General features: G+C 44.4%; 1 protein-coding gene across 3 annotated transcripts in view; it reads left to right on the forward strand.

Annotated features, from left to right (window-relative positions):
- Mlh3 (mutL homolog 3) overlaps positions 1 to 26,034 on the forward strand; it is a 34,686-nt gene extending 8,652 nt beyond the window's left edge. For 2 of the 3 annotated variants that reach the window (XM_087911630.1, XM_087911632.1), the window contains 10 exons: positions 696 to 781; positions 1,515 to 1,619; positions 3,833 to 3,905; positions 11,057 to 11,128; positions 13,714 to 13,825; positions 15,595 to 15,754; positions 20,905 to 20,928; positions 21,018 to 21,096; positions 23,796 to 23,947; positions 25,672 to 26,034. In XM_087911630.1, coding sequence (XP_087767756.1) covers positions 696 to 781; positions 1,515 to 1,619; positions 3,833 to 3,905; positions 11,057 to 11,128; positions 13,714 to 13,825; positions 15,595 to 15,754; positions 20,905 to 20,928; positions 21,018 to 21,096; positions 23,796 to 23,947; positions 25,672 to 25,815 — 1,007 coding nt within the window. In that variant the 3' untranslated portion in view covers positions 25,816 to 26,034. The remainder of the gene's footprint in view (positions 1 to 695; positions 782 to 1,514; positions 1,620 to 3,832; positions 3,906 to 11,056; positions 11,129 to 13,713; positions 13,826 to 15,594; positions 15,755 to 20,904; positions 20,929 to 21,017; positions 21,097 to 23,795; positions 23,948 to 25,671) is intronic. The other variant, XM_087911631.1, reaches the window with a different exon arrangement.
- The last annotated feature ends 226 nt before the right edge of the window (positions 26,035 to 26,260 follow it).

Below are 26,260 nucleotides of genomic sequence, written 5' to 3' on the forward strand. Positions count from 1 at the left end.
GCAGAGAGAAAGACAGAGCGAGAAACAGAGAGAGAGAGGAGGAGAACGAGACAGAGAAGGGTGGAAGCAGAGAGATGTGCATGCCCCAAGAGAGGACAGTAAGAGATCCACGAGGAACTGTATTAAAGGGTCACAGCATTATGAAGGTTGAGAACCATTCTTCTAGACAACTTGCAGAAAATCTGCCTTAGAAGGTGCAGTCATAATACTAGTTTAAAAAGTAATATCAGGGGCAGAAAAGATGGCTCAGAGGTTAAGAGCACTGGCTGCTGTTCCAGAGGTCCTGAGTTCAATTCCCAGCAACCACATGGTGGCTCAACAACCATCTGAAATGAGATCTGGCGCCCTCTCTGGCCTGCATGCATATATGCAGGCAAAATACTATATTCAAAATAAATAAATACATCTAAAAAAAAAGTAGTACCAGGGTGGTGCATGCCTTTAATCTCAGCACTCAGGAGGCAGAGGCAAGTGAGTCTTTGTAAATTTGAGGCTAGCCTGGTCTGCATAGTGAGTTCTAGGCCAGCCAGGGATACATGGTGAAGTAACATCAAAACGAATATAGTGTCACAGTAGAGGCTCTGACTGTTTGTGGAGTGTGGGGATAATGCGTCTACTCTTGGTCTGGAGGCCGTAGCTGAACAGAAGAGGACACTCTTCTGAGTTCTTGATGGCAGCTGTCCCCTTTTCCCTAGATGCTGTGGATGCTGCTGTTGTCCGTGAATCACTTCAGTCCTTGTTTTCAGACTGGAACAACCCAGTGTTTGCCCGGCACCCAGAGGTGGGTCTGTACTTTTTCTTTGCCTGTTTATAAATTTGAACTTCATTTAAGCTGGATATGGGCATGCATGAGTATATGAATTTGTAATTATGAATGGAAAGTAGGCAGATTTCTAGATGATGTACTCATAAATTAGTGCTTAATGTAGAAAGAACAAACCAGCATTTTGGAAGGTCAAGAATTTTGGATTAAGCATGTATATTCAGTGTGAAGAGTGAGTTATGTACCCTGTGTTACAGGGCCATTTCTTCTGCGGGGACAGGTCCGTATGGCGTGGCCCTGTTCTCTCTTTGATGCGTTGTCACAGCCTATACTAAGTGTGCTAATGAGTGTGGTTAGTAGACAAGCACTGGACTACTGATTCTTCACTTAAGCTGCTTTTAAGGATTTAATCATGGAACATAGACAAATTGTTCTGAAATAATTATGGGTTTTGTCAGTGTTTATAAAAATTCATTAGACAACTTATTCTTATCTGTAAACTTATCTATAGGTTTCCTACGTTCATCCTATTTTTAGTAGGATATATGAAAATCCTTGTTTGGTTTTGGTTTTAATTTTTGCAGTGCTGGGAATTGAAACTAGAGCCTTTCATATGCTAAGCAGTACTCTGTCACTGACCTGTATATTCCAAGCCCCGAAAAAATGTGTATTTTCAAGGACTTTGAAATCATTGGTAAAACAGTTCCACAGACATTAAAAATTAAATTCTGTTTTTACTGGCTCTTCCTAGGTTGCTGTTGATGTCAGCAGTGGCCAGGCTGAGAGCTTAGCGGTTAAAATCCACAACGTGCTGTATCCCTATCGCTTCACCAAAGACATGATCCATTCAATGCAGGTAAATCAGCACCAAAATCCGTGCAATGTTTAAGCTAGAATAACTTTTGTGAAATTCAATTTGTTTTTAATGAGTGAGACTGTATTAGTCAAGGCGTGCTGTATTGGGCTTCTCTAGAGGAACGGAACTGATAGACTGATAGATTGATTGGAGTGGCTCACAGGCTGTGGTCCAGCTTGGTTGGAGTGGCTCACAGGCTGTGGTCCAGCTAGTCCAGTAGTGTCTGCCTACCATCTGAAGGTCCAAGAAACCAGTAGTTGTTCAGTCCACAAGGCTGGATGTCTCAGCTGATCTTCAGTTTACACAGGAATCCCAAAGAAGTAGGCTCTGTTGCCAGTGAAGGAGTGGGTTTACCATTGAGAGTGAGGGCAGCAGAGAGCCAGCTTCCTTCTGTCGTAACCTTTATTAGGCTGCCAGCAGGAGGTGTGGCCCAGACTAAAGGAGGAGCTTCCTACCTCGAAAGATCTGGATTAAAGGTGTATCTTTTCACCTCAAAAAGTCTGAATTAAAAGTGGGTCCTCCCACTTTAAATAATTTAATTAAAAAAAATCCCCCAGAGGTATATCAGACTCTTGGGTTCTAGTTAATTCTAGATGTAGTCAAGTTGAAAACCAAGAATAGCCATTACTCGTGTGTTTGTTTTTAATCTGACTGGAATCTTAAAGTAATAATAATGATAATAGTTAATAATATTATTAATAGTTATTAGTTTTAGTTTTTTTGAGACAGGGGTTCTGTGTAGCCTTAGTTGCCCTGGCACTCGCTCTGTAGACCAGGCTGGCCTCAAACTCACAGAGATCTGCCTGCCTCTGCCTCCCGAGTGCTGGGATTAAAGGCGTGTGCTGCCACTGCACTGCTAGAACCTTGAATTTTTATCATCAGGACAAAAAATGCAAAGCATTTCAATAGCAGAGAAGAATATCCTTAATAGTGCATGCCAGTAGGTTTTCAGGGAATGAATTATGCCAAGGACGTTTAACAGTTCTGCAGTTCTGTATTTGGATCTTATATTTTATAACTATATGACAAATCCCAACAAATTATTTATAAATCAACATTGTCCTTAACTGTGCAGAATCCTCACTTTTGGATGACCCTCTCTATGTGAAGCTGCAAAGGTTAAGGAAGCTGTAGAGTGGGAGGTTCATTAACAAAAGGGACACCACTGTCTCCTCTACTTTTCTGCCCAGAATGAGACCTCTGGGGAGCAGTGGGCTGTGTCCCATCACCTGGCTAGCTTAGCCCCGAAATAATTACACAGAAACTGTATTCATTTAAACACTGCCTGACCCATTATATCTAACCTCTTCTTGGTTAACTCTCACATCTTGATTAACCCATTTCTATTAAATCTTTGTATCACCACATGACTATGGCTTACCGGCAAGATTCTAACCTACGTCCATCTCAGGCTGGAGAGTCATGGCATCTGCCACATTTCTCATCTTCCCAGCATTCTGTTCTGTCTACTCCACCCACCTAAGGGCTGCCCTATCAAAAGGCCAAGGCAGTTTTCTTTATTCAACCAATGAAAGCAACACATAGAAAGAAGACCCTCCTACACCAGGCTTTTACTACTGCGCTTAGACTAGCTCTCCCAAAATGTCTTTCCTGGCTTTTCACATTTGAAAATTTGTATTTTATGCAATGCATGATGGCACACACCTTTAATCCCAGTACTTGGGAGGCAGAGACAGATGGATCTCTGTGATGGAGGCCGGCCTGGCTTACATAGAGTTCCAAGTCAGGCAGGGTACACATTGAGACAGTGTCTTTAAAAAGAGAAATAAATTTAGTTCTGTTCATTAGCATTCTCTGGTCATATGTGTTCCTCAGAGTCTCTCTGCTGGAAACATTGCAGAAGTATTCTGACCTTGCCAGCTAGTTTCCTTCCTGTCCCAACCTGGCCTCCTTACCCATCCTTCCATCCCATCTCAGAACTGTCTCCATCATCAGCACCTTAATCAGTATTTCAGAACAAGTCTTTGTTGTGTTTCTTGGGAGCGAGCTCACATATGTGTCAGAGAGCAGCTCACAGGAGTCAGCTCTCTCATTCGGGTAAGAGCACGGTCACCTGTGGGGCCTTCTGCCGGCTCCTCTCCTGGGGCTCCCCTGTGGGTGTTAACATGTAAAGTGTTAGCTTAGCTCTTGATGCAGGTAAGCCTTGGCTAATTGTTTGTTATTGTCACATTGTTTATCTGAATGAATGGCAGGTTCTCCAGCAGGTGGATAACAAGTTTATTGCCTGTCTAATGAGCACGAAGATGGAGGAGAGTGGCAAAGCAGGTAAGCATGGGGTTTGCTTCAGTTAATAAGCTGTCTGGGGTTTTCTGGTCACTGTCTTTTACAGTACTTGAGGGGTACTCTTGTGGGATATGACAACTTGTTTGGGATCAACAACTTGCAATTGTTGTAATTTCAGTGATTTAAACAGATAAAGGGAAACTGGCCTAAAGTAAGAGACAGGTCTTAAAGTAGATGAACTTTAAGTCTATTGACACACATAAGTGGCATATTAAGATTTTGGTCTTTTGAGATGTAGCCCAGGATTGCCTCACACTCATGGTATCCTGATGCTTCAGCCTGGTGTTGAGATTGCAGGTCTATACCACAGCACACCGGTTCATTAAACTGCTAATAGTAGTCACTGTGGGAATGAACATGAGGTGGGCAAAGGGGAAGTTCATCTTCTACTCCCTTGAAATGTCTTACGTTGTGACTTTTTTGTGTGCGTGCTTGCGTATGTGTGTGTGTGTGTGAGAGAGAGAGAGAGACAGACAGACAGACAGACATGTATGTGGAGGCCAAGGGTAACTTCGGGTGCCTTCCTCCAGTACCTCCCACCCTACCTTTTGAGACAAGGTTTCTTGTAAACCTGGGGCCTACTGTTTCTGCTGGAGTGGCTGTCCAGCAACACCCCTGCCTCATCTGCCTGTCTCTGCCTTCCCCATTGTTTTAGCTACAGGTGTGGCTCGCCACACTCAGGCTTTTAAGCAGATGATCGGAATCCAAATTCCATCTTCAGACTTGCACAGCGAGTATTTATTTTACTGCTGAGCTCCCCAGCCTCCCTCTGTAATGGCTGTGTGTACACACAAGGGTGCTCACCTATCCCCAGCCTCCCTCTGTAATGGCTGTGTGTACACACACGGGTGCTCACCTATCCCCAGCCTCCCTCTGTAATGGCTGTGTGTACACGGGTGCTCACCTATCCCCAGCCTCCCTCTGTAATGGCTGTGTGTACACACACGGGTGCTCACCTATCCCCAGCCTCCCTCTGTAATGGCTGTGTGTACACACACAGGTGCTCACCTATCCCCAGCCTCCCTCTGTAATGGCTGTGTGTACACAGAGGTGCTCACCTATCCCCAGCCTCCCTCTGTAATGGCTGTGTGTACACAGAGGTGCTCACCTATCCCCAGCCTCCCTCTGTAATGGCTGTGTACACACACGGGTGCTCACCTATCCCCAGCCTCCCTCTGTAATGGCTGTGTGTACACACACGGGTGCTCACCTATCCCCAGCCTCCCTCTGTAATGGCTGTGTGTACACACACGGGTGCTCACCTATACACATGGAAGCTAAAGGGTAAGCTTGGGCGTCACATTCAGGAATGCCGTCCATCTCCTTTGAGACAGGATTTCTAATTCATCTGGAGATCAGCAGTTAGGCTAGACTGTCTGGCCACTGAGCCCCAGGGCTCTTCTTGTCTTCTCTCCAGTTTTGAGATTGCAAGTGTGCACCATTGTACCAGGCCTTTTTACATGGATTCTAAGGATCTAACTCAAGCCCTCGTGCTGTAAGGCGGGTACTTTACCTGCTGACCCATTCCACACACACACACACACACACACACACACACACACCGCTCATTTACAGTCTTCTCATCAAAAGTAATCAGTTTATGTAAGTTTATATGGTGTGTTCTGCTAGGTTTGTCAAGAGTTACACAGAGTCAGGAAGCCAAAGGTCTGTTTGGCTCAGAGGTTAAGAGCACTGCTTCTCTTCCAGAGGACCTGGGTTAGACTCTCAGCATCACATGGTGGCTTACAGAGCTGTCTGTAACTCAAGTGTTAGGGGATCCTGGCCTCCTAAATCACCAGGCATGCATGCGGTCATAGATGTATGGTTAGGCCAAACACTCGTATACATAAAATTTAAAAAAATTATACAGAATCAAGTAGTGATTTGCTTAAATCAAACAATAGTTCTTACATAAATCATTCAACAAACACTGTTTGAATGCCTTTTGTTTGCTAGGGACTGTACCAGGCCCTCGGGTACAATGATAGGAAAAATAGATAATCATACGAACACATAAAATTTTAAGGTAGCTCTTATGGAGAAGTGGAAGATGGTGTAAAAACTGATACTGAGAGATTTGATTTTGTCAGGGAGGTCAGCAGACGGTTCTTGGTAAAATGAGTCTGAAGTATGAACTGTCAAGGAAGACAGTGAACAAGTAACTTGTAATTTCCTCCTTGTTAGGTGACATCAGAACAGTAAGTGTGGCGATAGAGCTGGGAAGAGGCAGCAGTCGGGTCTCGAATGTGTTTCAGGCTTCGCTCTGTCCCACCCAGCACTGGCTGGAAACAGTTGGACGCTTCCTAGTCTTTGTCTCTGGAATGCTGCCTGTCATCCGTTCTGTGTTGGGAGGGCTCTTCTAGTTACAGTTTGGAGAATGGACTGAGTTTGGGCGGAGTTCCGGGAACTCCACAGAGACAGCTGAGAAGATAATCGCAGCATCTCCAAAATGGTTACTAGGATCATGGTAGACTAAGGCGAAGTAAAAACATTAGGACGATGTGGTGCCCTGTGCGTATGACCCAGTGCTCAGAAGACAAGGCAGGGAGACTGGTGCCAGGCTAGATAGTGTAGCCTGGGCTACGTGTGACCTCACCTCCAGTAAAACAGAAAAATGTGGATGCGTCAGGAAAGCAGGAGATAAAGTCAGCAGGACTTGGTGATGGATGGTTATGGGAGAGTTATATATCAAAGATAACTCCTAGTTTTCTGACCTCCATGGCCAAGTGGATGATGTTGCAAGACCAAGAGGTGGAGCAGGCTGGGAGGATGAAAATCACCAGTTTAATCTAAATTCCCTTTGAAACGTTCACGAGGAGACGCAGGAATGTGTTTGGCTGGAGTGTTCTGACCTGGTGATATAGATTTGAGTTGTCAGCGCAGGGTCGGATATTGGTGGTTGAGTTTTATCACCTAGAAATGTGGAGTAGAGAGAAGCCCTGAATCTAGAACAAGTCAAACCTGTAACAGCTGAGACGAAAGGCAGCCAGCAGAAGAGGAGAAGGAACAACTAGAGAAACGAAGAGAACAGAAGGTTGTCTTGCCCAGGGCCTCATACCGTCTGCTGCTGTGTTGTTTGCTAAGGGAGGTCTGTTCAGTTTTGTGACAGTGGAGACATTGGCACCAAGGGCCGTCTGGGAGAGCTGGGGCACAAGCCATTGCTGCTCATGAGGGCTGTAAAGAAAGACTAGACATCTGAGACCTGGGAGGGAGGGACCAGCAGAGAGTGAGGAGGCTGTCTTTGATTTGAGTTCTGTGCACAGTTAGAGTTGTCTGCCTGTGTCTGTGGTCTCGTGTTGCTCAGTCTCAGTTACCCACAGTCAACCAAGGTCAGAATATTATGTGGAAAATTCCAGAAATAAGCAACTGGTAAGTCTTAAGTTTCACGTTGTTCTGTGAGTAGCATGACGTCATCTCGTATCGTCTCACTGTGGTCCACCCAAGCTGCAAATGACTCCCGTGTATCCGTGCTGTGTGTCCTAGCTGCACATTACTCTGTAGCTGCAGACATACCTCATTAGCTGTACAGTTTACATTGTTTATGTTGAAAGAAACCTTATTATATTTAATAATGGTACCAACCACAGTAGAAATGACGTTAGCAGTTTTATTCCGGCACACTGTTAGAGGTGTATTTATCTATTATCTATTTATCTTTACAGTGCTGGGCGTGCTACATAAGTACTCTATCACTGAGCCACACCCCCAGCCCTGTTCTATTTTTTTATTATTGTGAATTTCTTACTGTATGTAACTTATCAGTTCAACTTTATCGTGGATTATAGATTTAGAAAAAAACAGATTTTGTTCAGGGTTTGGTCCAGGAGTTGACTCTCTCCTTCTACCAGGTGGATCCTGAAGATAGAACTCAGGTCTTCAGGCTTGGCAACAAGTACCTTTTTGTGTAGATGCCATGATGAAATACTTTCCTTTGTTTTCTAACCTAAAAATAATTAGTATAATTAATTAATTAATTTAAAAATTAATTTCAAAAGCTGGGTTTGCTGGCATGCACTTATAATCCCAGTACTGGAGAGGCATAGAGCCAGGTGGATCCCTGGGCTGCACAGGCCAGCGGAGCTCGTCCTCAATAGTCTCCAAGCTAGTGAGAGAGCCTCTCAGAAAAGATGATTGGTGTAGAACAACACCTGAGATTGACCTCAGCTTGTACACAACAGGGAAAAAAGAAGGTCTGTTTGTGGTGTGTTTATGGCGGTGTTGCTTAATTGGCAGAATGCTTACATATCAGGCAGGAGGATCAGAGGTTCAATGTCACCTTCAACTACATAGTAGTCAGTAGCCAGCCTGGGATACAATGAATCGTGTCTCAAAAATAAAATGTAAATTGTCTGTTTCCTTTTACTTGAAATCTTAGGCTTTCCTGCTGGGAATTTGAGAGTATCTCCCCTAGTTTCATTCTGTAGCCACGACGACATATCCTGACATAAAGCAATGTAGGGAAGAAAGTTTATTTTAGCTCACAACTTCATAGTACATTCCATCACTGAGAAGAAGCCAGACAGGAATTTGAAGAAGCTAGTCACATCACACCCATAGGAGGAGAGAGATTTGCACAGGCTTGCTACCTTTTTGGCTTGCGTTATCTGCTCTTTCAGTTTGCGATACAAACCCAGGGCATGGTGCCTTATACTTCCAGGCAACTTAATCAAAATCGTCCTCTACATACGCCCACAGGTCAACCTGTTCTAGATAGTTCTCTGTGATTTACATTGTGTCAAGCTGACAATCAAGACTGTCACAGTATCATAGGAAAATGTTTAATCTTTTAATAGAAATAAGAAAAAGACATTTTCTATTTTGATCAAATTCAAGAGAAGAGCTTTTGTTTCAATATGATTAATAACAATAAGCTACAATCTATTGGTCCAAAATAATACAAATGCAGCTTTTGAAAGGTATAATAATGTCACAGAAAATTGTCCTGTCCCTGTGGTTTCCCTGTAAGTTTGACTTCTAAACTCTTTGTTCCCTTGCTTGTGCTTGAAATTCTAAAGTCCTGCTCTTAAAAGTGAGGCTGTAGAGGGTGGAGAGACAGCTCAGTGGTTAACTGAGCCACACAGCCCCTCAAGAATTCTACATATTGTGGTTTCTGATTTTAGTTTTTATGAGTTTTCTATGTGTGTGAATGTATGTGTCTCAGCGTCTATATTTGTTTCTGGTGATTTTTCTTTGACTCTTTTTTTTTTTTTTTTTTGCTTATTCTGTTTGGTTTGTCTTTATTTTCCTCCTCCTCCTCCTCGTTTTAGATGCCTATTTTCATTGTAATGAGAGAATGAAAGAGTTGGTGTGGATTTGGGTGGGTGTAAATGGGAAGGATATGAAAGGTGTGGGGGATGGGAAGCCATAATACAAATATATTGTATGAAAAAAGTATATTTTCAGTAAAAAGCATTTCTTCTTTCATTAATAAAATAAAACAACAACAACAACAAAGAATTCTGTCTCCAGCACCCTCATCAGGGGCTCACTGCCAAGGGAAGCGACACGTGTGGCCTCTGTGAGCACCCGCACTCATACACAGACACACAACTACACATAATTTTAAATGTCTTTAGTTAAAATTTATATTTTATTTTACTTGAAACTTTTTATATATTTGCATGTCTTCCATGCATGTATACATGTGCATCGTATGTGTGCAGTACATGTGAATCTCTTAACCCACTAGAAGTACCTCTTCTCAATACATCAGTCCTACTAGCATCAGAAGTCTCCATTACCTGAGCCCATCACAGCTTAATAGAAGGTAAATGCAACAACATAAATCAAGAAGAAGGCCTCAAATCTGGAACTGGAGTTATAGACAGTTGTGAGCTCCCAGAAGAGGGCACCAGACCTCATTACAGATGTCTGTGAACCACCATGTGGTTGCTGGGAATTGAACTCAGGACCTTTGGAAGAGCAGACAATGCTCTTAACCACTGAGCCATCTCTCCAGCCCCGAAACAAGTGTTCTTAACTGATAAACCACCTCTTTGGCCCTCATAAAAAATTTTTAGTTTCAGAACAGACTCCAAAGTTACAGAGAAACCCTATCTCAAAAAACAAAACAAAACAAAAAATTTTTTAAAACAAAACAAAAATTTTTTTAAAAAGTTGGGCCTGTAGGCAAGATCATCTGGGAGTTAGAATTGCAGACATGTGTGCCCCGTTGTTGACCTCTTGACTAGATTCTGCATCTGAGTATGTTCCCAGGTGACAGGCTCACCCAGGATAGTGTGGGAAGCCCCAGCCTAAAGCAGCTACAGTTGCAGCCTGGGAGTAGACACAGTGAGGGTCTGTTTCTCTGCAGCCAGGGAAGTAATGGCTTTTACATCCTTACATGGTTAGGAAAAAAACAAAAGAAGACTTCTTGACATAGCCACATCATATGCAGTTACTTCAGTGTCCATAAATAAAGTTTTATTGGAACATAGCTATAGTGGCACAGATTGTGGCTGCTTTGACTCAAAATGAATAGTTGAGTAGTTGTGACAGAATCCATCTGGCCTAAAAAGCATAAAATATTTTCTTTCTGCCTCTTTGTAAAAAAAAAAAATCCCTGGCTTCTGATCTAAAGTGTACAAGTATGCTCTTGAGTTTCAGAGTGGCTTACAAATCAAGATCTACTGATTATAATGTATACATTGCATTTTCTAATAATTCCTCATTGTAGTAAAGTTGAATTAATAAAGCTAAATCTGTATTGAATAAATTTAAAAATGTAACATTCTTTTCTAAATGAAATACTGATGAGTTAAAGAGTTTTTTAAACCAGGGATGGATTTGTTAATTTATTGATAATCTCAAGTTTTTTTTTTTTTTAAATATAAAGTGTAATTGAGTTGGGTGTGATGGCACACACCTTTAGTCCTAACACTTGGGAGGCCAGAGGCAGGTGAATCTCTGTGAAGTCAAGGCCATCCTGGTCTACACAGCAAGTTCCAAGCCAGTTAGGGCTATATATACAGCAAGACCCTGCCTCAAAAAATAAAAATGTACAATTGTATCTACTCAGTGTATCTTATGTTTATGCCATTAGGTGGCTCCAATAAACCCTTTTCTCCCTCCACACTTTATGATTCCTTTAATCTTGAGATTGGAAACGCCAGTAACCATGAATGGTTTTATAGGTGGAAACCTGCTAGTCTTGGTGGATCAGCACGCTGCCCATGAGCGAGTTCGTTTGGAGCAGCTCATTACTGGTAAGCCTCTGTCTGCAACTGGAGATCCCAGACTCCTGGCACAGTTAATATGGCTAGAGGAGCTTCCCCATTGGGACCTGTGAGGAGGGATGTATTGTGCATTTGAAAAATTAGGCTGAAATCATCTAGTCTGAAAACCAGTGGAAAGACTGCAGTAGTTTGCTTTGCCAACTCAAACATGTGGGCCTGACTGACTTGGTCAAAGGCACATTTTCTATGTATTTGTTCTCTGCCCAGACCTACAGAGGGACTGGGCTAGTTTACTCTGACTCCCAGCACAGAGGGATGCTCTCCAATCAATGCCTGTGACTCTCATTGGGCCTTCCCCACAGTCCACCAAGTCCCATATAATACTTTTATTTTAAAGTCTTGTTTATTTGGGTGCAGGTAGTGTGATCAAATCGATCTAATTCTGAAAGAAACAGAAGGAAATATAACAAACCATCCCTTACACCTTGTCTTTCATTTTATCTTGGCAGCTAGTATCAGTGCTATCTAAATGTATCTTTCCAAATCAGTGCTATCTAAATGTATCTTTCCAAATCAGTGCTATCTAAATGTATCTTTCCAAAGCGCCTGTGCTTTTTGATTTGTTGTTTGTTTTTGAGATAGGGTTTCTCCAGGTAGATGTTTCATGAACTGAAATAGCAATAATGTCACTGCCATTTTCTTTGCCCTTATAAAATGAAGACACCCCCCCCATAAAAACGGCCATAAGAGTATTTTTCCAGGTGATGCTGGTGTATGCCTTTAATCCCAACACTTGACAGGCAGAAGCAGGTGGATCTTTGTGAGTTCAAGGCCAGTCTGGTCTACGGAGTTCCAGGACAGCCAGGGCTGTTACACAGAGAAACCCAGTCTTGAAAAACAAACAAATGAAGTCCCAAGAGTTCAGAAAGATACAGTCAAAACAGTGATAGAAAAGTTACTTTGAGGAAAGATTTACAGTTTGAGCTCCCCTTGCTCACTTGGTGAGTGAAATACAGTGGGTTTTGCAGCAGCTGGAGGGTAGTTGCTGATCTTGTTTGGCAGCAAGCAAATCAGGCATTTTGTTCCGTTCACTAAATAGCAAGCTGATTTGCTGCTGATTTTGTGGTAATTTCACACATACCTATCGTCATGATGAGCATGTGTTAAACTGCTGGAGACCCTTTACACTGAGCCCTTATCTTAGATTTTGGAGTCACAGACAGTTGTGAGCTGCCATGTGGGTGCTGGGAATTGAACGCAGGTCCTCTGGAAGAGCAGTCAATGTTCTTAACTGCTGAGCCATCTCTCCAGCCCCGAGCTGTTGGCTTTAAGAAGGATGGCAACCACAAGAAATGAACTGGATGTGCAAAACTGTGAGATTTTTGCATAAAAAATTGTCAGAGGAAGAAAGGGAGATCAGGAGACCCGATCTTACCATGGCTTACCCAAGACCATAACAATTGTTAAAGTGGTTGGCTGTGGTGTAACTGTTAAGGGTTGCGGCAAAGAATCTCAGGCTAAGGATGTCATCAAAGAAAACTTGAAATGCAAGAAATGAATAAATAAAAAATTTGGCTCATTAGAAACAAACTTAGGGGGTCAGTGAGATAGCTTAGCTGGCAAAACACTTGCTATGCAAGCCTGACAGCACAGTTCAGTCCCATCACCCACGTAATGTGGGAAGAGAGAAAACTGACTCCCAAAAAGTTGTTCTCTGATCTCCATGTGTGGGCCCTGGCCTGTGTGTAGCCCCCTGCCATACACCCACATCACACCACACGCGTACACAATCGTAAATAATACGAGACTGGAGAGATAGCTTGGAAGTTAAAAGCACTGGCTGTTCTTGCAGAGAATCCAGGTTTAATGCCCAGCACAACATGGCAGCTCACAACTATCTGTAACTTCAGTTCCACAGGTTCTAATGCTCTCTCCTGGCCTCTGTGGGCACCAGGTACACACATGGTACACAGACATACATGTGGGCAAAACATCCATACACATTTTTTTTTTTTTGAGACAGGGTTTCTCTGTTTAACTTTGAAACCGGTCTTGGAACTCACTCTGTAGATCAAGCTGACCTTGAACTCACAGAGATCCACCTGCCTCTGCTTCCCAAATGCTGAGATTAAAATCATGAGCCACCACAGCCTGGCCCACATAAAAATTTTTTAATGAAATAATAATTTTCTTAAGTTCACACCCAAGCGTATTTTCTGTGTAGGCCTGCATCATTTGTGAATAGTACTGGCAAATTCTTTTCAAAGACTGAGAAACCTTTCTGAAGGAACCAAGAAACCCTCTTGACTTAACTCACAGACATTATGCCACACTGTGTGGCTCTGTACTGACACCACACACATTAACTCTGGGAACACTGCCTTGTTCATTGGGGTGTAAGGGCTTAGTCTTCTTATTTTGAAAAACCGCTAAAATGAGTAAAATGTCTGAATATCCCTTAGTTTGCTACTAGAATCCAAAGTGTAGACCTGAACACGGAGCACAGTACTTAGTTCGGGAGAACTTTTACTGTGGCCTTTCCTCTCCAAGCGTCCTCTAACTGAATGTAACGGTCTTTCCTCTTACTCTGTTCTCGTTCATCTCCCTTCCAATAGACTCCTATGAGAAGCAGCCTCCACAAAGCTCTGGTCGGAAGAAACTGCTGTCATCCACAATAATTCCTCCACTAGCGATCACAGTATCAGAGGAGCAAAGGAGACTTCTACGGTCAGTAACTCCTCGCGGGCACGATGCCATAAGTTTTTAGGTTTCTGCATAAATAGTCCATATTTTTCAGAAAAGGAAACTGAGACAAAGATAGTGAATGGCTCGCCCAAGGTCTTAACAGTTAGCTGAGGAGCAGGCCCTCGAAGCCTGTCTTCTGACCCCCAGTGCCATTCTTCCCACTGCAGCACAGCTATTGAGTATAGGATAGAATTTCCCTGATAATTTTTTCCAGCAGTTGGCTTAGAACACACTTCTCATTTCTTGGAACAGCCAAGTGTTTATGCTGTACTGTTTCTGAGACCAAAGTTGGATAGTAATTGCTTCCATTCTTGTGTCTTGGTTCATTGTAGATTCTTCATTACCATAATCTTATTAGGAAGAAGCCGAGCACTGTGACGCAAGGGTGGGGCGTCCCGGAGCAGTCACTAGAGAGGTCATTTTCCCACTCCTGGGCAGTGTCACTTAGCGAAAATGAAAAGACTGTCAGTTCATTTCAGGTTTGGATATTCGCTGCTACCAACACAGCTTTTTCCCCTAGAGCATAATTCCGTTATTTACTGCCACCGAGACACCCCCAGGCGGGACTTCTCAGTTTCTGAGGCTGTTAATTACCTCTTTCTTTTATGATTCAAAACATTTGCAGAGCTTTTCTTTGAGCCAAATTTCTTTAAGTGTGGGCAGTAAATTAGTTCTTTAGTGGAGAATGAAAATTTAGGAATAAGATTTGGAAGCAAATTGGTTCTCTCAATAGAAAAACAGAAGGATGGGTGTGTGCTGGATTTGTTCCAGGACCTCAGAAGATGCCTGAAAATGGCAATACTGAGCCCTGTGTATATATTGTTTTCCCTATAGATTACTACCTTATACCATGGCTAATCTGCATATCCTGTAACATTGCCATAGTGTACCATGATCAGTCTTCCTTATTTAATGCTTTGGATCACTACTAATGTGTTTTGGGGACATTCGGAAATAAAATAAGGGTTACTGGAGTGTAACACCTGCAGTACTAGGCTGGAGAGATGGTTCAGTATCTTAAGAGCACTTGCTGCTTTTGCACAGGACCCGGATTTGGGTCCTAGCAACCACATGAAGTCTCACAACCGACTGTAACTTTGGTTCCAGAGGATCCGATGCCCTCTTCTGGACTCCACGGGTTCCTCACAAGCATGTGGTACACATACATTTAGGCTAATATTTATATACATGAGATACAAATATAATAGATAAATCTCTTTTTTAAAAATGTGATAGTGGAGTAGGCATCTGATAGCTGCATGGTGAACGGGTGAGTGGCGTCTAGGGGGATATGCTGGACATGCTGGACACAGGATCCTCCAGTGGTGAACAGATGTGTGGCATCTAGGGGGATATGCTAGACCCAGGGTGCGCCAATGGGACAAGCTGAGATTTGATCATACTCTCAGGGCAGCATGCAATTTAAATTTTACGGCTGCATATGCTTAGCATGTGCAAGGCCCCAGTGCAGTCCCCAAAATAAAGAAAAAAGAAGTTTACTTCTGGAATTTTCCATTTATTTTTTTGGATCCTGGTCAGCCACAAGTAACTGAATTCCTAGAAAGTATAACTGTGAATGAGAATTACTGTAATTGAAGAGGAAATTTGATAATGAAATCCTAAACACATATAAGCATAAGGAAAACAATACAACTTCCAAAGGTCATGGACACTTTTGCAAACTATCAAGTTCTGGAACTAGCACTGAAGCGAGTGAAGTCATGCTCTTACATCTGCGCCTGTCTCTTTAGGTCTTACCACAAATATTTGGAAGATCTGGGCCTGGAGTTGATATTTCCAGATGCCAGTGATCCTTTGATCCTTGTGGGGAAAGTGCCACTCTGCTTTGTAGAACGGGAGGCCAGTGAGCTCCGAAGAGGAAGGGCTCCCGTGACTAAGAGCATCGTGGAGGTGAGATGCACAGTCCAGTACCTGGGGAGTAGCTGACGCTCACTGACGCCAGTGCTCGTCCTTGGTCAGCACACATTTGGCTTACGTTAGGTGAATTAATGAGTTAGCTCACGGAAAGGAGGCGGACACTTAGTTATAGCACAGTGACTTGTGGAGAGCGGAGGCATGTGTAGAAGTGTCACGGGGCTGCACATGTGGAGAGCGGAGGCATGTGTAGAAGTGTCACGGGGCTGCACATGTGGAGAGCGGAGGCATGTGTAGAAGTGTCACGGAGCTGCACATGTGGAGAGCGGAGGCATGTGTAGAAGTGTCACGGAGCTGCACATGTGGCACCTGTTGGCCGTCTCAGTGCTCAGGAGGCTCAGCAGCAGGGGGTTAAGGCTCTCGCAGTGAGGCTTTGTGGAGAGATGGCTTCCAAGTTCATTCACATGCCGCTCTTAAGAGGACCCAGGCTCTGTCCCCAGCACCTATGTGTTGACTCATGACCATTGGTTACTCAGTTCCAGGGGCTCCAATGCCCTTTTCTGGCCTTCATGGGCATCAGGCACACATGTGATGCACTTACATACATTTAGGCAAAACACTCAGAGGCAGCCAGATGGCTCAGCAGATAAAGGTGCCACAGCCAGGTCTGACCTGAGTTCAGTCCTCAGGATCTATTCGGTAGAACGAGAAAACAGTTTCCCTCAGTGTATCCACTGACCTCCAAGTATACACCACGGCATGTGTACATGCACATATGAATGCACACGTATGCGTATACATATAAATAATGTAATAAAATAATGTCCAGAAATTTTAAGATAGAGTTGGTGACTGTTCGGTTATGTTAGGTGACATGGGCAGGTTTGGGAAAAGCTAGAAGGCAGGTGAAAAGTTCAAATTATTGTACTGGTTGCTATATGATTTGACTAAGTCAGTGGTACTGGGAATAGAAAGGAAGGACAGCCCTGACACCTAGATGAGAGGGAAACTCCAGAAGATTTGATGCGAAAGGCACACAGTAGTAAAGGAGAAAAGACACGTTACGGCGCTGCTGGAGCTCTAGCTGGATGGGACAGTGGTGCTGCTGAGGAGGAAGGCGGTGGCTGCAGCACACCTGCTGGGGTGATGTGGCCTCAGCGCAGACGGGGCCTTCAAGTGCCAGGGGCCTGGCTGGCTCTCACTCTTGTATCTAGAAAAGAAATCTGGATTGTGCATACCTGTTGGCCATAACAGCACGCACAATTGGTGACTTGGGCCAGGAGACAGTGAGACTGATGGGAAGATAATGTCACATGAGGGGAGGAGCAGAGGCAGAGTCTAAGGACAGGGGATGACACTGAGGGAGCTGGGAGATGATTGGGGACACTGAGGAAGGAAGAACCGGCAAAGGGAACATTGTTTCAACTAAGTGAAGCTGTAGGCAAGAGGAACTAGTTAGCAGTGGCCAGAAAGTAAGACCTGAGCGGTTGGGGTAGGTGATGCCGTGGTTGATATTCTGAGTCATCCATTGGGATGGAATCTGACAGATGACTGAGCGCGTCGGGAGTGAAGCCTGCTGACTCTTCCTAGAACTCTGGCCAAGCTGGTGTCATACATCTGTAATTCCAGCACTTGGGAGGCTGAGGCAGGGGGATTACAAGCTTGAAGCTATCCTGAATTACATAATTCTAGACCAACTAGCCTGGATTACTTAGGACTGTTCATTTTGTTCTCTCTCTCTCTCTCTCTCTCTCTCTCTCCCTCACTTCCCCCCTCCCTCCCTCCCTCCCTCTCTCTCTCTCTGTGTGTGTGTGTGTGTGTCTCAAACAAACAAAAGGACTGGGGATATGGGTCAGTGATAGCATGCTTGCCTAACATGTACAGAGCCCTAGGTTTCTGTCTGTAGCACTGAGGAGAAGGAGACGACGGCAAAGCCTCTGTTGCACACAGAGAGCCGGCTGGTGACTGAAGGTTAGAAGTGGCCGAGTTTGCATGTGCAGAACATTTTGTTCTAAGGCGGAAGGAGGACACTGAAGAGCAGGAGGCGCTCCCAGGCTCAGCCTTCGTGTTATCTTCCTTTCCCTTTCCAAGTCGCCTGTTGGTGACAGCCTCAGCTCGCCTCAGCGGAGCTCTTTTCTGCCCACACAGCTCATTTCTTCTCAGACTCCTGCTCCAGATTTGGACTCAAATTGTGTCAACTCCAAAAGACAGGATCCGCGAGGCTCTTACTGTAATTCAATACCTAAAGTTTTAACCAGAAAATTATAATAAAAACTCCTGAAGTGACTTCAAAGATACTCTTAAAGAGTTTACTTCAAATTAAAACAAAGCTTATGGTTTCAGCAAATCTGATTACATTTAGTCGGGCTGATAGGAGGATTTGTTGATTTTGGAAGAGTTGGAGCAGCTCAGTGTTGAGGAGGTAACTTTGAGAATCCTAGCAGTCATGATACTTTTTATCTTTTCTGAGACAGGGTTTCCCTGTGTAACCCTGGCTGTCCTGGAACTCTCTGTAGACTAGGCTGGCCTTGAGTTCAGAGATTTACCTGCTTCTGCCTCCTGAGTGCTAGGCTTAAAGGCATACACCACCATGATCCAGCTCATTGATACATTCTTAACAGTCTGTGTTCCAGTTTGATGTCTGAGCCTTTCTCTCTCTCTCTCTCTCTCTCTCTCTCTCTCTCTCTTTTTCTTTTTTTTTTTTTTTTTTTTGAGGCAGGATCTCATTCTGTAGCACTGGCCTTGAACTCACAGACCTGCTGGGATCAAAGGCATATACCACTGTGCTTGGCATGACTGAGCCTTTTTAACATTATTTAGATTGTCTACATTAACTGAAATATGAAATCAACTGAAAATGAGACCCTTCTTCCCCTCTTCAGGCTTATAAGCATGTTTTACAGTCCTGCTCGCACACACACCAGGGAAAATAGCAGAAGTTAGTGTTGGCTTCCATTGCACTCAGCTTTGCAGCAATAGTGTTGTTAAAAGACCTTTAAATGTACCATACTTTGAGAGAGTTTTTGCCTCCAGAGGCTAAACAAATTGACACATTTAATAGTATCAGTTTTAATTAAAATTTTTTATTTTATTTCGTGTGTGTGTGTTGTCTGTTTGTGTGTGTCTGTGTGTGTCTCTGTGTGTGTGTGTCTGTGTGTGTGTGTCTGTGTGTCTCTGTGTGTGTGTCTCTGTGTATGTGTGTCTGTGTGTGTCTGTGTGTGTGTGTCTGTGTGTGTGTCTGTGTGTGTGTGTCTGTGTGTGTGTGTGTCTGTCTGTGTGTGTCTGTGTGTGTCTGTGTGTCTGTGTGTGTGTGTCTGTGTGTCTCTGTGTGTGTGTCTCTGGTGTGTGTCTCTGTGTCTGTGTGTCTGTGTGTGTGTGTCTGTGTGTCTCTGTGTGTGTGTGTCTGTGTGTCTGTGTAGGTCAGGACTGTTCTCTCATTCCACCGTAGGAATCCTGGGCTATCCCTGCTGAGCCATCTCACTGGCCCTGGAGTTTAATTAAACTTGTAAATTATCCCTTGTAAATAAAGGGATGTAGGCAGACCGAGGCAGGAAGATCATAAGCTCAAGACCAGACTGGGCTTCATAGCAAGGCTGTCTCGAAAGAGGAAAAAAGTCTCCACAAGGACAAAGATCTACAAGGGAGGAGAAACGTCTCAGGTGTGCTTTGGGACATAAGCCTTCCAACTTGAAGTGGCCCGCAGACATACATGGAGGAAAACACAGACACACATAACATTTAAGTAAAACTAAAGCTTAAAATGAACTTACAGAGTAACAGGCTTTCTTGTGACATTTTCACAAATGCTGTCTTTTGGTTGATTTGCTTCCCATCTCCCCGCCTTCCCCTCCCCTGCTGTCCTTTCTCTGGGGTTGCCCCCTGCACCGTAATATCTCCTGTGCTCCGCTGCCCCCCCCCCCCCGCCCGTAGAGCTGCTCTGTCTTGTCTCAGGAGCCTTTTCTGGTTCCTAGCCTCTATTCATGTCTGTTCGCCTAGGAACACATTAACAGTCAGAAGCTGAGACCTGCATGTGGGCGGGACACCCCACTTAGTATATTCCCATGTTTCGATTATCTGTTCATCTGTTGATAGGTGTCTAGGCTGCTTCTGTTTTCTTTCTGTTGTGAAAGCAGCAGTGGACATGGATGTGCCCTACCTCTGTGGTAGGCTATGGAGAGCTTTGGATGCATGCGCATGAGTAAGATAGCTGGGTCATATGGCAGTTCTGCTTTAGCTTTTGGAGACGGCTTCACACTGATTTTCATAGTGGCTGCTATCGTTCACATTCCCATCAATTGATGAGGTTTCTTCTTACCCTATATCCTTGCCAATATTTGTTCTTTCTTTTTCTCTCTCTCTTTCTCTCTTTCTTTCCTTTCTGTCTCTGTCTCTCTCTCTCTCTTTCTTTTTTTCTTTCATTTTTTTTTTCTAGGTAGGGTTTCTCTGTACAGCCTTTGCTGCCCTGGAACTTGTTCTGTAGACCAGGCTGCCCTTGAACTTTGAGATTCACCTGCCTCTGCCTTGAGTGCTGGGCTTAAAGGTGTAGGCCACCACTACCTGGCTTCATTTTTTAAAATATTTTATTTTATGTGCATTGGTGTTTTGTCTGTATTCACATCAATGTGAGGGTGTTGGATCCTCTGGAACTGGAGTACGGTTGTGGCGGCCATGTGGTTGCTGGGAATTGAACCGGGTCCTCTGGCAGAGCAGCCAGTGCTCTTAACCGCCAAGACATTTCTCCAGCCTCCATTTGTTTTCTTAATGATAGTTATTCTGACTAGAGTAAGATGGGATCTCAAAGAAGGCTTCATTTTCATTTTCTGATGGCTGGGGATGTTGACCTTTTAAAAAATATTTATTGACCATTTATATTTCTTTTGAGAATTGTCTGTTCAATTCATTCGCCCATCTGTTGCCTGGCAGTTTTGTCTCTCTCTTTGTGTGTGTGTGTGTGTGTGTGTGTATTTAATTTGCTGCTCTTTATATATCTAAATGTTAACTCTTATATTAAGGGCAAAGGTTTTCCCTCACGCTTTAGGCTCTCTGTCCCCTCTGTTGTGCAGAGACTTTTTGATTTCATGTCATTTTTCAATTTTTGGAACCATTTCCTGTGTCGTTGAGGATGGTTTTAAATCCTAAATGAAGAGGACAGTAGATTCATGCCTGTTTTCCTTTTGGTTTTATAGGAATTTATTCGAGAACAAGTGGAGGTAAGCTTTTCTCTTACTGAAGGTTGTCACACTGAAGTGCTACACGCAAAAGGCTTCATTATCTCATTTCCCTTCTGTTAATAATGTAGCTGATCCAGACCACAGGAGGCATCCAGGGGACATTGCCGCTGACTGTCCAGAAGGTGTTGGCCTCCCAGGCCTGCCATGGTAAGAGCCTGCACATCAGCTAGGATCTCGGGTGTGCTGAGCACCGGCGGAGGTACAGTGATTGTGTAGGAGGCAAAATGTACATTTCTGCTCACCTTTTACAGAGTGTAATTTAGGTCAAGAAACTGAATCTACACTTAAAATTACTTTTTAAAAGTAAAACACCAGTACGGGTGCAGACTGACTGACAAAGCAGAGGAGTGGACCCTAGAGGACCCCGACTCAGAGTCACCCCAGAGTGAGCCTGGGGCTCATCACAGCATGAGGAAGCAGCCTTGGCAGAGCCACAAAGGCCAGGAGTAAATTCCTCTCTTGAAGAGCAGCCAAGAGTACCAAGAAATTAGGCTGGAAATAAAGACCAGACGCTTAGAAGGTTCCAGAGAAACCTTTAGAGCTGGTCCAGGATGCATTAGATCTGGTGGGGTCTTGAGTAGGGGATCTGATGGGTAGAGGACATGACATTGCAGACCTCATCCAGGGGAGTGACAGCTTTGGAACCTTGTAACTGTCCTTGACCTACTGCCCCCATTCTATTTCTGTCCTTCCGGTCTTCTCACCTGTGCCTCTACCAGATCAGTTTGCGCCCTGCAAAGATCTCATTGTTCTTTGCCCCTCATCCTGCTCGTATGCCTTCCATGGCCAGACTGCATCGTGGCTGTCTCCAGACTCTAACTTGAAGCTGTCTCCGCTCTTCTTGCCTCCGCTGCAGCCTCCACTTAGTCCTCACTTCCCTTCTGGCTCCTGCTCAATAATTGTTCTCTTCGCACCCACAGGGTCCTTGTTATTGTTTGGTTTCAGGCAGGGTCTTGCTTTGTACTCCAGGCTGCCCTAGAACTACTTATGTAGAGTAAGCCAACCTCTAACTTGTAGCAATTCTCCTGCCTCAGCCTCCCAATGCTGGAATTACAGATGTGTGCCACCACGGCCCAGCCAGGCAAATAAATCTTTCTGAAACATGCCTTTAAGCATGTCAGTTCTGCCAGGCAGTCATGGGGGAGGCAGAGGCAGGCAGAGATCTGTGAGTTCGAGGCCAGTGAGTTCCAGGACAGGCTCCATAGCTACTGAGAAACACTGTCTTGAAAAACAAAACAAAAGAAAGAAAGAAAGAAAAAGAGAAAAGCAAACCAAAGGAAAAAAAAAAGACAATTCTTCTATCTGAAATATGCATTGACATTTACTAATACTCTTAGTATGAAAGTATTTTATTTATGTATATATGTATTATTTATTTTTGGCTTTTTGAGTCAGGGTTTCTCGTGTAACAGCTCCAACTGTCTTGGAACTCACTCTGTAAGCAAGACTGTCCTCGAACTCACAGAGATCTGCCTGTGTCTGCCTCCTGAGTGCTAGGATTAAAGGCGTGCACCACTGCTCTGCTATGTATTTATTTGCTTTTGCTTTTTGTCTATTTGTTTGAGATAAAGTTTTTTATAGCCCAGGGTGGTCTCTTAATATGTAGCTGATGATAATCTTAAATTCTGGATCCTTCTCTCTCTCTCCAGAGTGCTGGGATCACTGGCCTCTCCTACCATACTTGGCAAAAGCCATAACCTACAGCTTACAGGGGTCTCGGTGCTTTGGCCCCTGCCTGCCGCTCGTTTCAGCAGGTGCCACACTCCAGCCTCCTCTTTGTCGTGTCCCTCCTGTGTCCTGGAACCTTGCGTTGTCCTTTCCTGAACCTGCAAAACCTTTCTGTTCATTCTCCTGTAGATCCTGTCTTCTTAACCCGATGTCTCAGCTGAATTATCTTACCAAGAGAGCACTCCCTGGCCTCCTAAACCGGCTGGCCCTGTGTTACATATTCTTACCTATGTTTCACGGCACTGATAATCTAAATGACTTTGTAATGACTCGTCTCGTGTTGCTGTACCTGCTGGAGCCCAAGAGCCGTGGGGGAGAGGCAGCTCTTTACTCACTGCCTGAAAGGCTCTTGCTACAAAGCAGACATTTAATTAACATTTATTGACTGAGTAAATTGATCTTAGACTAAAGACAAGTTCTAACATGTAAAGATTTAGATTATGGAAATTAAGAAAGAGGAAAAATGAGCGTGGCGGTGGTTGCATACACCTTTAATCCCAGCACTTGGGAGGCAGAGGCAGGCGGATCTCTGAATTCGAGGCCAGCCTGGTCTACAAGAGCTAGTTCCAGGACAGGCTCCAAAGCTACAGAGAAACCGTCTCGAAAAACCAAAAAAAAGGGGGGGAGGGGACGACTGGAGAGATGGCTCAGTGGGTTAAGAGCACTGGCAGTTCTTCCAGAGGACCTGGGTTCAATTCCCAGCACCCACATAGCAGCTCACAACTGACTGTAACTCCAGGTCCAGGGGATATGATACTTCATACCAATGCACATAAAATAAAGTTAAACAAACTATTTTTAAAAGGGGGGGAAATGAATGGACACTATGAGAGTTTGCTTTTGAGCTGCCAGTGCACAGAAGGAGAGTAGACCTTCATAAACTCACCCTGGCCGAAAGAAAGATTTTACAAAGTTAAGGAATGCCTCCCACGACATCAGAGGGATGGACTCCATATGGAAGCTGAGACAGGAGGGCAGTCCTGAAGCCTGAGTCTCTTCCATGAACTCAGGTACCAGTCTAAGAAGTGGGTTACCTTGTCCAGGTGCTCAGTTCTGGCCCAAGGTTGATGTTGGTTCTCACCGTCACACTATGACTTTTCGGTGTCTATTTTATTTAGGGGCCATTAAGTTTAACGATTGCCTGAGCCTAGAGGAGAGCTATCGCCTTATCGAAGCTTTGTCCTTGTGCCAGCTGCCATTCCAGTGTGCTCATGGGAGGCCTTCAATGCTGCCCTTAGCTGACCTGGATCACTTGGAGCAGGAAAAGGAGGTACAGTGATGACCCTGGCCTAGTTTGCTTTCTGTTGCTGTGCTGAAATCAACCAAACATTCTTGGTGGAGGAGAGCATTTATTTGGCTTATACGTCCTAATTATAGTTCAGGAACTCAAGCAAGACAGGTACCTGGAGGCCAGAGCTGATGCGGAGGCCATGGAGGGTGCTGCTTACTGGCCTGCTCTCTGTGGCTCATTCAGCCTGCTTTCTCACAGCACCCAAGACGGGCTGCCCACCATGGGCTGGGCCCCCCACATCAATTACTAGTCGGGAAAATGACCTACAGACTTGCCTGCCGGCCAATCGATGGAAGCGTTTTCTCAGAGTTCTCAGGTGACACAAGCTAGTGTACCAACACAGACCTATAGAACGAGGAGGGAGCAAAGTTTGTCTTTCCTTTTTTTCCAGTTTCTACTATTTAATTATAATCCTTCATTATCCTTCCTAAAACAGGAGTGCTTTAAAAACATGAACTTGGAGTTTTATTCGAGGCCACACACTTGGTCTTTCGGTTCACATTTGAAATGGAGCTTAGACTAAAATGCCAGGTTGTCTCCATGGTGGCCCCTGGTTTTTAAACCTCACATTGCACACGGATCCTGGATGTCATCTATCCTGAACATCAGTTGCCTGCCGGCTCCAGGTCTGATTATTCCTAGAGGTAGAAATGCTTTGAACTCAGAGCTGTCAGAACGTAGCCAAGACATCCAGTCCCCTGTAAGTGTGGCTGGGATGGAGCCCAGCAGCTGGAGCTAGCTGTCTCAAAGGATCTCTTGTGTTGCATCATGAGACAGGGAGCCAGACTTTGGCCATCTCTACTGTGCCATGGCTCTGATTTGTGATGTGAGCCACACATGAACAATGATGTGGATAATCCAGTAGATGCATGGAGTCCTTCAGTTAAGAACAATTCCTGTTCTTGTTTTAATCTGTTTTTTTTTCTTTATGTGCGTGGGTGTTTTCTTGCATGTATGCTTATGCACCATGTGTGTGTACGGTGCCCATGGAGGCCAGAAGAGGGTGTCAGACCTGCTGGAACTGGAGTCACAGATAATTGTGAACCACCACGTGGCTGTTGGTGATTAAACCCATGCGCTCTGGCAGAGCAGTCAATGTTCTTAGCCCAATCTCTCCAGCCTCCTGCTACGATTGTAAATGAGACAGACGTGAGTGTGTGCACGGGCCCCTGTGCGCTTCCTGGAGCTCTTTATTCTCCTCTTGCTGATGCCATGAAGGCTTCTCGTGCGTGGAGAGTTCATGTACTGTTCCCGGACTGTCCAGCTGATTGTACTCCACTAAAACTCTTTATTTTATGGGACTGGAGAGCACTGGCTGCTCTTCCAGAGGACCCAGGTTTGGCTCCTGGCACCCACATGGCAGCTCACAACTGTCAGCAACTTCAGTTTCAAGAGATATGATACTTTCTGGATTCTTCAGACACAAGGCATGCACATACATGTTCACAGGCAAAACAGGCCCACTACCCCTCCACAAAAATCCCACCTCTTTGAGAAATTTCTATCCCAATTACTGAGGCAATAAAAATCCAGACTTACAGTTTCATTCTGAGGGATACTACCATCTTTTCTGAGTCCAGAAAGGAGAAATCTAAACACATTTGGGGAGCCATACTTTGAAGTACTTAGAAAAAAAATAATAAAACTTTTATGCCAGCAGCTTTTCCTATTGTTAATTATAGTTATTCTCTTTTTTCTCATAGGTAAAACCCAATATTGCTAAACTTCGCAAACTGGCCCGTGCCTGGCATCTCTTTGGAAAAGCGGAAGGCTGTGATACAAGGCAGAGCCTGCAGCAGTCCGTGCCTCCTGTGAACCCCCATGGAAACAGAGCTATGGATCTGTAAGGAGTTAAGGGGAAAGCTGTGAGCAGAGAGCACGCGCAGCACAGAACAACACAGCCGTGCTGCGTCAGCCTGACATGTGCAGGTTGGGTACATCAGTCTCCTGGAGCAGATGCACTCAAGCCATATAATACCTATATTATAATATACCTATATATTATATGCCATATAATACCTATCTTTTGTCAATTGATTTAGTAATAAAGTGGTAATGATTTTGTATTTGGTATTGACTTGTGTTTGAGGGTGTGGCTATTGTTTTTGAGCAGTTCCCCCAGCCTCTCAGTTTCCGTTGTGAGGATGCTGAACACTAAGGACCGGTCTGCTTGCCTCGAAGCCCCTGGCCCAGCCTCCTCCGCTCACCCTCCCTGCTAGTCCCCTGAGCTTCACTCCCTGCTTCTTCCCATTCTGTGCTGGGTTTACGATGCTTCTCTGCTCTATAAAAATA

The sequence above is a fragment of the Myodes glareolus genome, chromosome 11 (genome assembly GCF_982192425.1).
Source record: "Myodes glareolus chromosome 11, mMyoGla1.1, whole genome shotgun sequence".
Taxonomy (NCBI): domain Eukaryota; kingdom Metazoa; phylum Chordata; class Mammalia; order Rodentia; family Cricetidae; genus Myodes; species Myodes glareolus.